This window comes from Drosophila virilis, chromosome 6, assembly GCF_030788295.1.
Source record: "Drosophila virilis strain 15010-1051.87 chromosome 6, Dvir_AGI_RSII-ME, whole genome shotgun sequence".
NCBI classification, from domain to species: Eukaryota; Metazoa; Arthropoda; class Insecta; order Diptera; family Drosophilidae; genus Drosophila; species Drosophila virilis.
The window spans coordinates 1216336-1233373 of record NC_091548.1 but is presented as its reverse complement, the minus strand read 5'-3'; the positions used below and the strand labels follow the sequence as shown (position 1 = coordinate 1233373).

The window sequence follows — 17038 nt, the reverse complement described above, 5'->3', positions numbered from 1 at the left end:
ACTATTTTTCGTTTCGCTGTTAAAATTGGTCGTTTAACTCAGCTGGGACTGTAAAGAATTTAGTAGTGCTAATTTTGAATGATCTACACTGTAAAACTCAATTGTAACTGTTAATATTATCAACTGCTCAGTTAGAAATAGGTTTATAAATTGCTCTCGCCAATCAGGTTATACATATTATAAATTATGAATTATTCATATGAATCTGTATAATAGGCAAATATTTATTATATCTTTATTTTTATACCGATGTTCACTATATTTCAATTGAAATTGGGAAGACACGTATTGGTAGTTTTTGATTATAGCTATCTTAAATAAGAAATTTATCTTCTTGAATTGCTTAAATACAAATGCAATTACAAACGTTTCCTTATAAGCATATAAGCATATACTTAAATATATATGTATGTATGTTTCTTTGCGGTCGATCGAAAATAAAAAAATAAATAATTCTTAATTCTCAATACTCGAAAATATCTGTACCCTGAAGCTGTGTATGTAAGTACATTAGTGTTGCTTGTGTGTATGAATGATTATTAGAAGTATGTCGCGTAGATTTGGTTTTGAAATTAATAAAATCAATGTCCTTGTCCTTTTGTGTAGTCATGTCTGAATATGACCAGTGTGGCCACCTGCCGCTTCAAAAAAGTAGCTTAATCCAGTTGTAAAAATAAAAACTGTAAAAGGGTTGATAAATGTATTAAAATGTCAACTGTCTGTCTAATGACATCTGTTAATGTTCTAATTAAACTGAATTGGCAACTCTGAATATGAATCTTTGAATGATTTATAAAAACTAGTGAGCATAAGTCTTTCCAAACGTAGATATAACCATTATTTAGTATGCTACTGCATCATTTGCAGGTATCGATTCTCTTCCAGTAGAGAGCTCAAGGATGTTGTCATATCGTTGATAATCATATTTGTGCTGGGATGCGGATGCGTCGAGCTGCTCACATCAGCCCAAATCGGATTGTGTTGGTTACTGGACATTTGCGGATTGCCCATCAACGAACTGTTCGTCTCCATCCAGTTCTGGCAGCTTTGGACATATTCCAGGGTACGCTGATAGGTTTCCGAATGCATTGATGACATAATGCTCGGATGCTCCGACAATACCTTAGCCTCCACCCTTAGGGGCTGAGCAATTAACTGATCTTCCCCCTCCATGGGCTTCGGTAAGCAGGGATTCTGTGGCGCCTTTGCCGGACAATTGACATCCATATTGGCAGTCGGCGACAACTGAGACTGGCTGACAACCCCGCATTGTATCTCGTTGCCGTTATTTACGTTGGGAACAACGCCCAACGAATTAGGATTCGACAGTTCAGGTAGACTGGTCATCGAGGAGTCAATAATCTGTTGTGGCTCGTAGCTGGGAGTTGATTGTGGTTGAGTGGGAGTCGGAGCCTGAGCCGGATGCTGGGATGCCTGGGTCATGGCTATGGTCGGAGTCGGGTTGAGGATCGGGGCCGGCGCCTGACCTGACGTCACAAACGGTTCATTATTAGATCTTGGTGTACAGTAAACCGTCTGCTGTTGACGATAGAAATGGGTGGCGCCTTCTGCTTCATAGTTTCTCTGAGAGTATGGACTACCCAACGCCGACATGGTATGTCCGGATTGGGGGGACATCAGCTGCACAAGTGGAGATGGACAGTTGGGAGTGTGGGTTGGTGCTGGCGACACCAAAGATTGATAAACCGCATTAGCTGTAAGTGATCCTCCATCCGGTATATTGTTGGCTGGTGGAGCTGGTGTTCCTCCATCCTTTGATTTCGGGTTCTCGGTTTCCTTAACCAAATTCAGATACTGCAGCATCTCATCGGGCAATATAAGCTCCTCAACCTCATCCAAATTGACCTTCTCATTGGGATGATGTTCCCGCGAATTGTTCATGGTTGTCGGTTCACCTGGGCAATCCTTGGTCTGTACGCAAGTGGAAGTGGAAGTAGAAGCCGTCGATGGACACATTCGATTTCTATTATTGGAATTGACGGAGCTGCGCATGTTCTGGAAGACATTTGGATTGAACCTTCGGTCAATGCTCTGCTGTGCCATGATAGGCTCCGACTGACGTCTATTCTGGGAGATCGGGTTTTCCTCGTACGCATTGGCAAAGTGCGAATTGAGCGGCGATTGCAGCACGTTTGGAATTGAATAACGCCCGCCATTCGCATTCGGATTTTGATTCGGATTCTGATAGTAGGCGCGCGCCTCTCCCGACTGCAAGCGTTGCAAATGCGAGGCAATCAGGTGGGATGACGGCGGGGGAGGTAGGCTGCAGTTGCTGCGCAACCCAGATCCGCCACAGATGCCGCTCGATGTTTGGCACATTGATGGAGCATTCGTTGCGTTGACCACATTCGACATTTGACTGGAGCGACGAGAGCAGCCCGGCGATATTGGATCGTATAAGGATGGAGCGCCCGATCCCATATTATATACGGGACAGGGCCTCATTGTCGATATCGTTGACAGCTGCGAGGATTGACTGCTCCTTCGGCTCTGCATGCTGCAGTAGTATGTGCTGGCATTCGAGTTCTGGCTGTCGCGTCGCATCGCAGCCACCGCCGCCTGCGAATAGCCCCCCTGCTGGAGCTGAGCTGCCGTGGATCGACTCTGCTGGCCTCCCGGCTGTGACGGCGAGTGCAGCTCGGTTAGTCCAGCACAGTTGCCCGGCAAAGGTCGTCCTGGCTGCGGAGTTGCGGCTGTTGTGCCCGGCTCCATTTTTAGCTCGGTAATACGCTGGTTAAGCTCAATGATGCCAATGGATCGATTGCTCTCCGGTATGTTGGACAACATCGAATTGCTCGAGTTGATCACCTTAGTCTGTAGGCGACTGCGGAAACGCTGGCGTGCCATGGTGCTAGCACATGCCGTATTTCCATTGCCAATGTTGACCATGGCACGCAGCACGATGGGCAGATCGGCGGCATCGATATCGTCGTCATAGGGCCAGCCCTCGTCGAGGGTCGGCACGGTGGCATTACTCAGATCATCCTGCCTATAGATGTGCATAAGGCAATCGGAATTCGTGCCAGAACCTCCGTTTCCTGCAGCCAGTTGGCCCGGCGAATTGGCATCCGACTCCGATTTAATGCTCGGACTGGACACACTGGCCGGACACAGTTTGCCTCCATGCAGATCCTCGCTGCACGGACTGGAGTCAATGTGCTGCTCCTGCAGCTGATGCTGCTGCTGCTGCTGCTGCTGCTGCTGGCCACTATCTCGATCCCTATCCAGACCCGAATTGGCATCATGCAGCGGCAAGCCCTTATGCTTTTTATTGGCATAGAACTCGGCGCCGTGTACGGTCTTCACGTGTTTCCGCAGCGAACTGGGATCCGTGTAACGCTTCGTGCAGCCCGGCGCCTTGCAGATATACGGTTTCTGTTTTAAATTGTTCAAATTAGTTAATCGATTTAATGGGAACTTGATTTAATTTAACAAATATACAACTCACCTCGTTGCTGTGGGTTCGGTTCTGGTGCTTGGCACGATCGCTGGCATTGCTAAAGGCCTTGCTGCAGCCTGGATATTCACAGGTGTACGGTTTTTCCCCTGTATGCGAACGCAGATGGGTTTTCAAGTTCTCCAAACGAGAGTACGCCTTATAGCATCCCTCAAACTATACCAGAACACATAAATTGTTGTTTCTTCATTATTCTTTTATTTGCTAATTGTATATTTTTATACCCTTGCAGACCGTCGAACAGTAGATTCTCGTATGGAACTTTTCTTTTGTTTTTTCAAGATATCTTGACCAAACTTGGCATTTATTAGTTTTACAATGCTGCTCATATATGTATATGCAAAATTCTTTCAACATCGGACCACTATGTCATTTAGCTTGCATAGGAACGATCGGACGAAAATTAAGTGTTGTTGTATCGAAAACTTTTTTATCATTCAAGATATTTTGAGCAAACTCGGCAAACCGATATAATATTCAATAAATAAATATTCGAAATAAATTACCGTGCATTTGTGAGGCTTTTCTCCAGTATGGCGACGCATGTGTACAACAAGCATGTACTGCGCCTTGAATGGCTTTTCACCGCGCGAACAAGCTTCCCAGCGGCAGACGAATGTCTTCTTGTTGCTCTGAATATGATCGTTGTTGATGTGTTTGACCAGCTCGTCCTGGGTCATGAACTCGACGCTACAGTTGCGCCAATGGCAATTGGTCTCGATGAAATCACCTGGCTCATCTTTAATGTCCGTTGTGTCCGCCGTGGCACAGTCGTATTCGTTGAACGGATGACCATCCGGATGACCATCGTCGTGGTGGCTGAGCCCCCGATGCCCCCCACCCAAGGCCTTGTTCCGTTGCCGCCGCTCCAAGAGATTCGCCGAAGCGCTGTCAGCTTCAACTTGGGCAACGCTTTCCGATGTCGACGACGGTTGTTCGATGGGCTTGGCTTTGGCCTGTAGTCGATTGCGATCGATGCTTCCATCATCGTAGTTCTTTAATTGATTTGCAATGTTTCGGTAAATTTTCTGCTATTCGATTATAAGAGCCCTGCATCGAATTAACTTTCATTTTTCGAATACTCAAGCATGTTGTGATTAAGCTGTTCGAGCTCGAACCTCGATCGGCTCGATTCGGTTCGAACTAGCAATTAAGTTCGATTTGATCGGATTAAATTCTGAAGAGTCTCAAATAGAGTCAATCGGATTTCGGTTCAATTCGAGAGAATTAACCGACGCAGGGCTTTAGTGTAAGAGTTGCAGATTCTCACCTTGTTCGAGCTAATGATGGGTTTGATCGCGGACTCATCTGCAACTGTGCTTAGCAACGTTGATGCTGGCGCCAATTCTTTGGCATTGGATTTGACAGAGACCTCGGTCAGGCTGAGGGCCGCAGCGCTGGCGGCTGCCGCATGGCTCATGGAATAGCTGGCAGCTGCCGCCGCCTGCATCGGATGCAGCAGTCCGGCGCTGGCGCGCAGCAGATGAGCCTGCAGCTGCTGCAGATGGGGCGACATCGTTGTGTGCGCATGCGCCATCGGACTGATGGCACTGGCAGAGAGATGGCCATAGGAGCCGCTCGCCGCGCTGCCCGCGCGGGAGCCATTCATAATCGTGGCCAGTGAGTTGGGCGAGAAGCGAATCATTGAGTTGATGTCAAACGAGTCGGAGTAGGGCGATGAGGAAAGCGCCCGTTTCCGGCTAACGCTGGCCCGCATGCTACCGGCGCCGCCGCCTGGACGAGGACTGCCCAGCCGTCCATTGCCGTCCAGGCTGAAATGGAAATCGGTGCTGGCCAGAGATCCCGCCGCGGCGGCTGCTGCTGCTGCCACAGCCGCATGATGCAGTTCGGTCAGCGAGCCCATACCCCGGGCACTTAAATACTCTCCAGAGCCCAGACCCAGGCCTGCCAGATGAAACGTTGGCGCACAGTTTCCGTACGGATCTGTGTGCGACAGTCAATTTGAGTGACGACTAGCCATTAAACGCGGACTACTTCTCTTACCGTGATAGGAAGCGGTGGGGCTGGCTCTCTGCAAGGAATAGAACTGTTCCACATAGCTGGGAATTCTGTAGGCCGGATGAAAATCATGCTGTGGCTGCGCCGGTTGCCCAGGCACACCATGATTGACATTGTGCCCATGGACATGATGCTGCTGCTGCTGATGATGATGGTGCAATGTGTGGCCGCCGGCGGCGCTGGAAGCCAAGCTGGAGTCCGCATGCCCTGAAGGGGGCATGGGTGATCCCGGCATTGGAACCGAGCTGCTCACGTCCGTTGTGTGTACCTGGTTGGCGGAAGGCGAACTCGGCAGCACCGAGGCCGAGACTGAAGACGCGGCAGCTGCCGCAGCCGCCCGCCTTGACGCCAAAAACTGCAATTCTGTATAACTGCCAAAAAAAAATATAAAAAAATGAAAAAAAAAATGTAAATATTTAAATAAATAAAATATGAAGAAGCCTAAATAAATTACATATGTGTTAAAATATAATAGAATAAAATAAAATGAGAAGCGAAGAGAACATCTCGATATATATAATAAATATGCATCTTTTATTTGGCCATCTATTTGCCTTATTCCTTTATTATCCCGACAACGCGGGATGAGGATTTGAATAAATGGAGTATAATTATATCTTTAAAAAACTGATTGGTGATCAACGCACAGCGCAAACCGTACGAGCCATTTATAATTTACTTCAAACTTATTTTCAGAGCTCTACAAAAGAATTTAGTAAATACGTGTTTTAGTTATTTGGGATATTTCACTCGCAATAGCGAAAAACGTTTGTATGAATGGTGCTTCCCATTTTTCGAAAATATCCATTCCTCCTTGATAAAAATGAGAGTTAAAGATTTGGGGGTGGCCTTTCGCCTTTAAATTCATTTCCATGAATCTACATAAAAAATCATTCAAGACGAGTTGCACATTTTTTGCAATATCTAAACTTCTTCGATGATACGTGCATTTTAATGATATTTTTGTAAATTTCTAGTTGAGTCCGATTTGCATCAAACAGTGGTAAAATGGAGGTAATTGAGAGTTTGTATGAGAGCAGTTTATTTACCGTCCGATCAGTTTCAAAATCATTTTCAAAGCTTTTTGAGAACATTTATTTTATACGTGCCACGGGCAAGGCCGGGGTATACTCGCTAGTATATAAATACAACATATCTTATAAGTAGCTGGTTTTAGTCGGGAGTTCCCGACTAGGGAATACTCTGAACCCTCTAATTTCAACGCCAAAATGCATAACGCGCAACGCGCTCGTGAAGTAATAAAGCTAAATTTAAAAAAAAAATTCCCTTGGCAGGGTTCCAGCTCGCAACTAACCGTAATACTTGCTGACGACTTTACTCAACAGACAAAATAGCAAAAAAAAAACTGTTTCCCATGTAGGGCTCGAACTTGGGACAGACCGCAACACTTGCTATGCCTCTACATAACAGCCACACCAATAATAACGTTTTATCGAGAGAAAAAAACAAACTAAAATGGCATTACAGAAAAAAGTCGCAATCACAATGCTGTTAGAATGTGATAGAAAGCGAAGCAGACGCGCATGAATGTGTACGTACATGTAAACACAAATTCTTGATATTTCGCTAGCTGTGCCATCCAATTGTGCAGTTACATAAAACTTTTGGTTTTCTCTTAACCGATCTTTTTGAAATTTGCTACAGTATATCTTATTGTACCATAGAAAATTGTAGCTTATATTCGTTGGGTTATTAACTTGATATACAGCTCTGTGTTAGCGAGGGATGGCGATAGGTATTAAATTAAAGATACTTGATATATATAAAATATTCTAATACTCTAATATTTACGGAAACGGAGTAAGTTATCGATTATCGGAAGCAAACTCGATCTACGCGGGCACTAGGAGGACCTACATCTAAAATTTTTCTAGCTCTTATAAGTTCTGAGATCCTTTCGTTCAGACATACGGACAGACCTGGCTATTGATGCTGATTAAGAATATATATACTTTATGGGGTCGGAGAAGCTTCCTTCTGCGGGTACAGGCCGGCCTTGCCCGTGGCCGTGTAAAATTAATTTTCTCAAAAGGCTTTGAAAATGATTTTGCAGGTGGAATTTCCCAAATCGTTGAAATACGTATTCATTAAGTTCTTATGTACAGCTTTCAAAATAATTTTGAAGCAAATCGGAAAAAAATAAAACATTATCATAAAAATCTTTGACTTGCACTTTTTACCGAGAATGGTTTGATTCTGCGTAAAATGTAAAACAGGTCTCAAATGATTTTTCTTATGTATCCTTGGAAATGTCACCCACCGTATCTTTGACCTCCATTTCTACCAAGCAGGAATACATTTTTGGAAAAGTTTAAAATACCCCTCAAATGGATTTACACAAAGAACATGGAAATTTAGTTTAAGGCCGATCGGATTGTAAACAAAAGAGTTTCATACAAACGTTTTTCTAGATTTTTCAATGTTTGCTAGTGGAAAATCAACATTTAATATTTGTGCAACAGATTTGTATTTCATTTTTAAATATCTGGATATGACCTAATTAAAGACTTGTTTTTCCGCTTGCCCAATTTATTAAATGGGCGAAATATTGTTTGCAATTTTTCTTCTGATCGTTTTCCTGACTGATTGACTGACTGATTAATTGACTGACTGACTGACTGTTCAACGCACAATCCAAGTCCTAGGAGCTAACAAGCTAAAATGTAGAAAAGATCACTTAAATTGAGTACACAAAATGTTCCATACAATCGTTTTTCACGTAAAAATTTCAGTAAAAATTTTAGCTTGTTAGCTCCTAGGACTTGGATATATATATATATATATATATATATATATAAACTTGCACTTAGGCAAATCTTTCGAAGAAAACCTCGGATACTTATAATCCATATATATATATGTGTATATATATATCCGAGGTTTCCTTCGAAAGATTTGGCTAAGTGCAAGTTTATTCCAGCGTACAGAGAATATATATGGCATACTTTGCGAATTCGATTAGAAATTCAAACGTGCTGTCTTGTGGCTTATGGCTGGGTACACTATTTACGATTAACAATAAAAATTCGCTTGAGGAGGCATTCGCCTCCGAATACAAATCAATCAAAGACCTGCGTTTTTAACTGCGTTCTCAGTTAAACACTCCGATAAATGTACTCTATTCACGTTATTGGTGTTATTTTCGACAAAAATATATACTCGAAAGGTTCAAAAAAAAATTTATGTAACTGTAAAAAACTTTTAATAACTTTTAGAATATCAGAAACAAAACGAAAAATCAGTTTGATTTTCTATTAAATCTAAAAAATAAATATTCATTTTAATAGTAAATATATTAAACAGCAAGACTGCGCCAATCAACACCGGGCAATTCAAGCGTCTATATAGATATAAGAGTTAGAAGCAAAAGGAACTATCGCTTGAAGACAAATGTTTGCTAAATCTAAGAAATAAATATTCATGTAAATAGTAATTATATTAATCAGCATTACTGCGCCGAACAACGCCGGAAAATTTTAGCGTATATATATATATATATATATATATATAAGTGTAGGATATTACCAGTCTCTTTCTATGTGTCTTTTCGAAGATCTATAAAACAGGTTTTAAAGAGAAGCAGCTCAAGAGAAATAAAATGATGCCGAGATCGTGACGCTAACAAAGACATCGACATCGACTTCGTGTCGAGCTGTACCCGCAGCAACCGACAAAAGGGAGGCTCGAAAGTGGAGCCCTTTATTACGGGCCTGGCTTTATATAAACGTTTGTTTGTGTGTCTGAGACCATGCTGAGGTCTTAATTAACTACATTCAAACAAAATGCCAAATAGAAGCATGCCTTTAGCTTCCATTTTTTAAAGAAACCCCGAAAGAACTTCCTTCTTTTAACTCTCTTAAACCTATTCACGTTAAACAGGAAATGCTTCAAAAAATTAATTTTAAAAACTCTGCCCTCAAAGTAGGAAGGAAAATTGAGGGGTCTAGATCCCTCGCATCGTTTGGTAGTCAAATCCCTCCTAGGGATTAAATATGTATATATTTATTTATTAGAGTAATTTATATTATATATATGTATAATAATACACAAAAATTGATATATAATTATAATAACTATTATTGACTGTCAGCAAAGCGTAAGTTAACATCTGGAATAAAAATAATAAACATGAATCTAGTTATTATAAAAAGGGTTCGAAATTGATAAATCTGGGTATTGAGGGAGAGTTATCAAGATTCTTAGCTGGCCTGTTATAATGGATAAACTACTTAACAAACTTATAAGTGGGTTAAGTGGGTATTAAAAGGTTTCGAATCGGTTCAAACCCCGCATTCTAATTTATTTAGTACTATTAACCAAAAAGTATACCAAAATAATTATACCAAAAGTTTCGGCTTAAAATTAAAAAATTAAGACTCGGGGAGACTCGGCTCCAAAATATAGAAAACTTTGGAAACAACAATTTAATTTATCATACCATATTTGGCAGATGTCGATTTTTTGATAAGCATTAAATTTAGACCAGGTTTACAAATCAAACCTTAAATTTCCTTTGCTCTCTTATCCCAGAAACCGAAACAGAACAATTATATTTTCGAATTAAATAAAAAATTATATAATACTCACGCTAGCGGAAAATACGTTGGTAATGTGTACGCATCCATTTTGGAGTGTGCCGATGTCGATTTGGACTGAAATTGGATTTGGTCACACAGTCTTTTATTTTAAAGTAATTTATTCATTTTGTTGCCGTCGGCGCTGCACCATTGGTTGAATTTTCAAACAGAATTGATCAGTTACGATTTTTTAACATACACATGTGTATATTGTATATATATTCTATACCACGCCAAAAGCGTATGCATAGTTATAGAATTTGTGATTATACAGATTTAAACGCACACACACTCAAACTACGCATACATATGCATGTATGTATATACATATATGTATACATGTGAACTGTAAACGGAACTGGCAGCAACTTCATTAGAATTTCATTATTTTTAGCATTTTTACTTCTTGTCTAGGTGTTCGCTTCTGCACGAGGATGCGTCTGCACATTTTAGACAGTTGTATGTACATACATATGTACATACACATAGATTTTCTTCTATGTTTCCTCGTTGATTCACACTGGCGATAGTGTTTAATTGTTCATAGATATCCATATGCAGATGCATACATACATAGAGATGAATTTATGCATTTAAATTATGCATTGACATAGGACACTCACACACACGTACCTACACATATGTGTACACGACAGTACAGCACAACATTGAACCGCTCGAGGGCATCAATGAACCACTTAATTTGTAACTTTCAGGCAGCAAAAACAAATTATGTGTGACAAAGTCAATAACGGGCGTGTACGGCACGGCGTCTTTCTGCCGTGTTTATTCCGAGCGGACTGAGGCAGCAGCAGCTCTTGCAATGCCTCGCTTGCTTTAGCTGGAGCAGCGAACGGTGCTCACGCACACCCATGCCTGGAAACAAAAAACAAACAGATACTGGTACAGATTGAGACACAGACATATATAAATACACACACACACACACACACACACACACGTAGATACGACGCCATAGACACAAGTGTATACAGTCACAGGTCACGATCTGCTCTGCCTTTGCCTCTGTTTGCTCTCAGACCTAAGTTGAGAGAAGGCGGGCACATTGAAGATGACCATACCAAAACGTCGGCTCTCTTGCTAGATCGACTCTCGCCACATCAGTGTTGCCCCATCTAGCTGTGGAAAAACTGTTGACGGCTACAAAATAAATAGGATGCAACTGGTAACACAATTCATACAAACTGAGCATCCCATAAAAAAAAAAAAATTATCTTTTTATTTAGTTTTTTTTTGCAGCAACCAATGCTTTGTTACTTTTAAGCGATAAATGCACTGCGTAAATGTGTACTCAAATACATCTGATCAATTTGAAGAAAATCTCTAAATTTCAGTTAAGAAACGTTGGATGCACATTAAATTATGAATAACTAAATGATTAATATATAAATATTACCTTGTAAAATGAGTGTCCTCTACGAAATTGCTATATATATATTTTCTTTTTATTTTAAAACATATATATTCGAATTGCCGCTTTATTCAATTTGCCAGCACTATCAATGATAAAACTGTTGTCCCTCTCTCTGCAAGCCGTAGCTCAGCAGATACAATACATGCACATGCATACATGTTGTCTCGGCGTCGGCGAACCCAACTTTAACAACTTGCTACTTGTTATGCAGCAGACGTGCACAGACCATCTTTTAGGCGCACCCACATTGTGTCTGCACAGAGCTCTCTTCAATGTTTACCTCTCTCTCTCTATCTCCCTCTCTCTCTCTCTCCCGCTTTTTCATTGCTTGCCTCCCGTTTTCGCGTGCACACACTCGGATCTCATTCTGTACATCTCACTCACTCTTTCTCACTCATTACAGCGTAGACAGTGTGTGTGTGTGTACGCATCAGAGCTCAATTAATGCAACAAAATGCTCTTTTTATAAAGAAATTACGCGGATGTATCCGGGTTTTGAAAAGTCAGACTGCATAATTTGACCAAATGACCAGCTATATCCTTCTAGAATTGAGTAAACAATTCGCACTTCATCAAAGCAGATCCAATATATCCCTTATTTTATAGATGGATGCTTTTGTAGATATACTCTGTACATATTTGTGCTTCCCAATAAAGATGAGATTTACTTGACTTTGTCAACATTTACGCACCAAGTGCCACCGAATAAGCGTATGTCCATACAAATATATGTTATGGGAGAGTCTACGAATCATACAAATTTGTTTACTTTCCGGTCTTAAGAATCAATACAAGTCTTACGAACACCTGATTTCTAGTCTTGCACTTGCACATATTCTTTTCGTTTTACTTTTAAAATTTAATTTCAAAAAGGATTTACCTAGGATGTACCAGGGTTGTAATATCAATTTTCATTCTACTAAGCAGATGAACCATTTCTTTTTTATACCCTGAACCCATTAAAAACGGGTATAAGCGTATATTGTATTTGTGCATATATATGTATATATATGTATATATATTCTTGATCAGCAATAGTCAAGTCGATCTAGCCATGTCCGCCAGTCTGTCTGTCTGTCTGTCCGTCCGTCTATTCGTCCGTCCGTACGTATGTGTGAACGCAAGGATCTCAGATCCTATAAGAGCTAGAAACTTGAAATTTATGTTTATTTATGAAAATAGATGTAGGTGCTCCTAGTGACTGCGCAGATCGAGTTTGTTTCCGATAATCGATAACTTACTCCGTTTCCAAGAAATCGATAAAAATCGATTTCGATATTGTTTTTTGGGCAAATTCTTGAACTTGAAATATAGCTTCTAAAATAGAATAAATATATGCATTTGATGTTGTAAGAATGGAGTTCAGGGTATCCCCTAGTCGGGAGCTCCCGACTAGAACCTCAGAATATAAAAGCTTTTTAACGGAGGCACAGTCCCAAAGCATAAATATCTTGGCTCCTTCCAATGGATTTATTTTACCTTATTTTTTAGAGATCAATTATAGCAAAATTCAAACAAGTTTAATTATTAATAAATAAATAGATATATTACAAGCCATATTTTGAACCGAACATGGGTTCATAGATGTGGAAAACTAGATTGGGAAACCGAATCTCACAAGGAAGTATTTTTAACACAAACGTAATAAGATAAATGTAATAAAGATAATACCAACTTGTATAACTCCACTTAATCAATATTGAGATCAAGTCAAGTGATATAATAACTTTTATATATTATAAATATAAAATAATTCAATTAAATTGAATCACTTGGATAAATAATGCTAGTGCATATACGTATATAATATACTAGCGGGTATAGCCTGGCCTGGCCTGGCCTGTGGCACTTATGTTATAAAATTAATGTTCTCGAATAGCTTTGAAAATGATTTTGAAATTGAGCAGACAGTAAACAAACTACTCTCATACAAACGTTTTCCGTCATTTTACCTCTGTTTCGAGTGGAATTCCCCAAATCCCTGAAACACGTATTCATTATATTCTTATATAGAGCTTTCGAAATAAGTTTGATGCAAATCGGACAGAGCTTAAAATCTAAAAAAAATTACTTAAAAATCCACTTACCACCGTAAGAGCTTAGATTTTGCAAAAAATCCATGCAAATGAATTTGAAGGCAAAAGACCACCCACCAAATCTTTGACTCCCATTTCCACCAAGGAGGAATGTATTTTTCGAAAAGTGTGAAACTCCCCTCTAATGAATTTTAGCAATGATCTTTGAAAATAAGTTTCAGACCGATCCGATGGTTAACAAAACCAACATTTTTCGCTAATTAACCACCGTTGTGGGTGGAATCTTTAAGTTCTTATGTAGAGCTTTAAAAATAAGTGTGCAGCAAATCGGACACACACTTTAAACTGCGATCGAAAAATCTTTGAATCGCATTTCTACCGAAGGAGTTTAGAATTTGCGAAAAATGTGAATCACGTCTCAAATGCTTTTTCATATAGAGCTTTGAAAATGAATTTGAGCACGAAACGTCACCCACCAAATCTTTGACCCCCATTTCCACCAAGGAGGAATACAGTTTTGGAAAAGTGTAGACACCCCTGAATTAAATTTGAACAAATAACTTTGAAATTGAGTTTGAGGCCAATCGGATGGTAAACAGAAAAGTTTCATACAAACGTTTTTCGCGATTTTTCCATACTTGTGGGTGGAATATCCTGAATGTATGGAATATCTTAACGTGCATCTTCATCACATAAGGTAACCACAGTGAAAATTTCGGCTTCCTACCTCTTACGGTTTGGGCTGTGCGTTGATCACCAATCAGCCATTCAGTCAGTCAAGACAAAGAGTTTTATGTATAGAGATATAAGATATAATAAGATATATATAATATATACAAAATAGAAAATAATAAGATATAAGATATAGATAATATGTATATAATAGAAAATATATAAGATATAGGACACTGAAAAAAATATATGATATAAAACATATATAAGATAATGTTTTGTTTTGGATATTACTCTATTTTTCTGTCCGTACTCTAATTTTATTTAAGTATTTTGTCAAACAAAAAGAGTGGGCTTTGCGAAAAACGTATTAAATAAATGTTCAAAAAATATTGGAGAATTACCTCGCAACTGATCGAAAAAAATAACATTAGAAAAATAACATAGGAAAAAAATTATAAGCAAAAAACATGCTAAAAATTAGGAAGCACAAAACTGGCTAGGTATTTTTTTTACGCATGTTTAATAATTCCTCAACATTTCATATTATACTTATATATTATATAATTTTAAATGCAATAATTTGATATGTAGGCATAAATCTATAAATTGTATCTTTTATATACTCTTGCCCCACTCTTCAAAAAGCTCATATTAGGAAGTAAAAACTTGCGACTGCGCATATTAACTTATTTGAATGATATCCGAAAGAGCATGAAACAGAGAAGTTCTTCAATTTCAGGACATTTATTTTGAAAATCTAGAAACGTGTCTGCTTCGCCAAAAAGGACAGTCGAACTAGTCTTTCAGACTCTGCAAATCGTTGGCATTGTGGCAAATGTACCTGGAAGGTGCGGACATTTGTCAAAGGCAGAGTCGACATCGAACCAACCTCCGGCAACCTGCGGCGTGGCAAGAGAATCTTCGGACTCGAACTCGGACCCAAATTCTGCTAGGTATGTACATACATATATGTATGTACGTGTGTATGCAGGGCAACACAGCGGGAACTGAAACGAACCTCGAAAATGCGCTTGCTGTGCGCTCCTCTACGATCTCATTATGTGTTTTCCCTTTTGTAATTTAACGTCTTATTCAAGTCATTCCAAGATCTTTTTACTCTATGAAAAACACCAGACCCAGCTCCGTGCTGCCTGCCTGTTGCCTGCCTGTTGCCTGCCTGCCTGCCTGTGATTATGAATACAAAGCATTCACATTCACACTCACACTTGTGCGCATTCGTCTTATTTAACGAGGGAACTTCGTCGTTTCTCGGAAACAACATAAAACCAGATATGTATGTATTAATATATGTACATATATATGTATATGAACATATGGCTTTATGTAGGTGTATACGTAAGTTTTTTGGTTTTGCATCTGCATTTGAGTCCCCGCACAGCATCATCCGGCGACAGTCCAAGACGATGTAACATGCAGGAACACGTCGCGATCTAGAGAGCTTCGACAACTCCTTTGACGGCTCCTGCGCTTAAATACATACATACATATGTACATCAAAAATAATTTAGCAGCCTTTCCTTGAAAATATGTAAGTATACATACGTACAGAATACATGAATGTACATATTATACATATACATATACATATACATATACATACACATATACATATATGCATATATAGAAGTGTGTACATATGTACGTATGTACATCAGGAGTGCATTTATGCTTTCATTTTATATCTTTTACGCTTTCATATTAAGACTGACAATCGAAGGAGTCCGAATGACTTTATTTTCAATACGACTTCTCGAGCATGGGTCTGGGCCGATGTTAAGGGCTTAATTAGTCAGCAAATCGAAGCCCCAAACGAAGTAGTCAACGGAGTCTGATGCGTCGTACTCTCGCTCTCAAATCCAGTTTTAGTTGTTTTTTTTATTACATACCTAAATACTTCATTTCCACATGTGCCTACATATGTACATACATACATACATACAGTTCTTACAAAAGTATAAGCATGCATGTGTATGCATGTATGTGTATAGGCATACATATGTATATGTTGTATATGTGCATGTAGTGATCAGTGTGCGGATACATACAAACACACAAGCATACACACACATGCAAACACACACATGCTATGTATCGAATTCAGCATCAGCAGCGGCAGAAAGACTTCGTACTCGGAGGAGATCAACAATTATGCTGTATGTAGCTCGTATATATGTATGTATGTATGTAGGCGCAGACACTCGTACGTTAGTATGTATGGCTGGATGCCAGAAAAGCCAAAAGAGTTTTAAAAGAGTTGACAAGAACAGCTACAACAACAAAATCAAGTAAATTGTTGCTTTCGTCGACTTTTTTCTAGGGCTGCTCAACAAGTATTTAATATGTATGGAAATATATATTATGTATTATGATATATTATATTAAAATATTGTTTGTTCTGCTGAAAAAAAATAAAAGCCGTAAATATATGAAACCCTGGCTAAATTTGTTAAATAAATCCAAGTCCAACGATGGATCTCAAAAATTCAATGGTATTTTTTTTTTAACCCTTTGTTCGGTTTGAATGTTTTTGTGCCTTTATTTTATATTAAATTTATTTGTATATTTTAATATTAAATAATAAAAAATAATATAATATATATACATATATCTAAATACATTTCAATAGTATTCAATTAACCCATGCCGGTGAACTTGAAGAGTAAGGCCGTGAGCTTCAGTTAAGCCCCATTCGATGCAATCGCTTGTATCGCGACCTTTTCCCCCCTCTTCATCTCTTTTCCTCGACGGCCTTCTATGTAGGCCCCATCCAACGGCT

General features: G+C 39.5%; 1 protein-coding gene and 1 long non-coding RNA gene across 8 annotated transcripts; one reads left to right on the top strand and one right to left on the bottom strand.

Moving 5' to 3' along the window:
- Nucleotides 1-204: 204 nt before the first annotated feature.
- On the bottom strand, nt 205-10939 carry ci (cubitus interruptus). Of its 4 annotated transcripts, none has more exons than XM_015168528.3 (7): nt 10719-10939; nt 10106-10170; nt 5483-5868; nt 4749-5422; nt 3985-4473; nt 3470-3634; nt 205-3396 (listed from the first exon to the last, which is right to left on the bottom strand). In XM_015168528.3, exons 1-7 carry the CDS (start codon nt 10734-10736, stop codon nt 850-852), a joined length of 4344 nt encoding a protein of 1447 aa, XP_015024014.1. In that variant the 5' UTR covers nt 10737-10939; the 3' UTR covers nt 205-849. The 4 variants fall into 4 exon arrangements, with proteins under 4 accessions (XP_015024014.1, XP_015024013.1, XP_032290089.1 ...); XM_015168527.3 differs by having other exon boundaries at nt 10729-10934; XM_032434198.2 differs by having other exon boundaries at nt 10733-10934.
- A 3720-nt stretch (nt 10940-14659) lies between these two features.
- LOC26531148 (uncharacterized) lies at nt 14660-16749 on the top strand. 4 transcript variants are annotated; one of them, XR_011417073.1, is made up of 4 exons: nt 14660-14741; nt 14981-15535; nt 15590-15790; nt 15966-16749. It is a non-coding gene; the product is annotated as an uncharacterized lncRNA (long non-coding RNA). The 4 variants fall into 4 exon arrangements; XR_004303468.2 differs by lacking the exon at nt 14660-14741 and having other exon boundaries at nt 14877-15194; nt 15339-15535; XR_004303469.2 differs by lacking the exon at nt 14660-14741 and having other exon boundaries at nt 14880-15194; nt 15376-15535.
- The last annotated feature ends 289 nt before the right edge of the window (nt 16750-17038 follow it).

Bases quoted from the DNA above. Each gene is read 5' to 3' on its own strand.
- ci (XM_015168528.3), bottom strand. The intron at 5,423-5,482 runs GTAAGAGAAGTA...TGTCGCACACAG, and splicing joins CCCCACCGCTTCCTATCACG to ATCCGTACGGAAACTGTGCG. The intron at 4,474-4,748 runs GTGAGAATCTGC...AATCAATTAAAG, and splicing joins CCATCATTAGCTCGAACAAG to AACTACGATGATGGAAGCAT.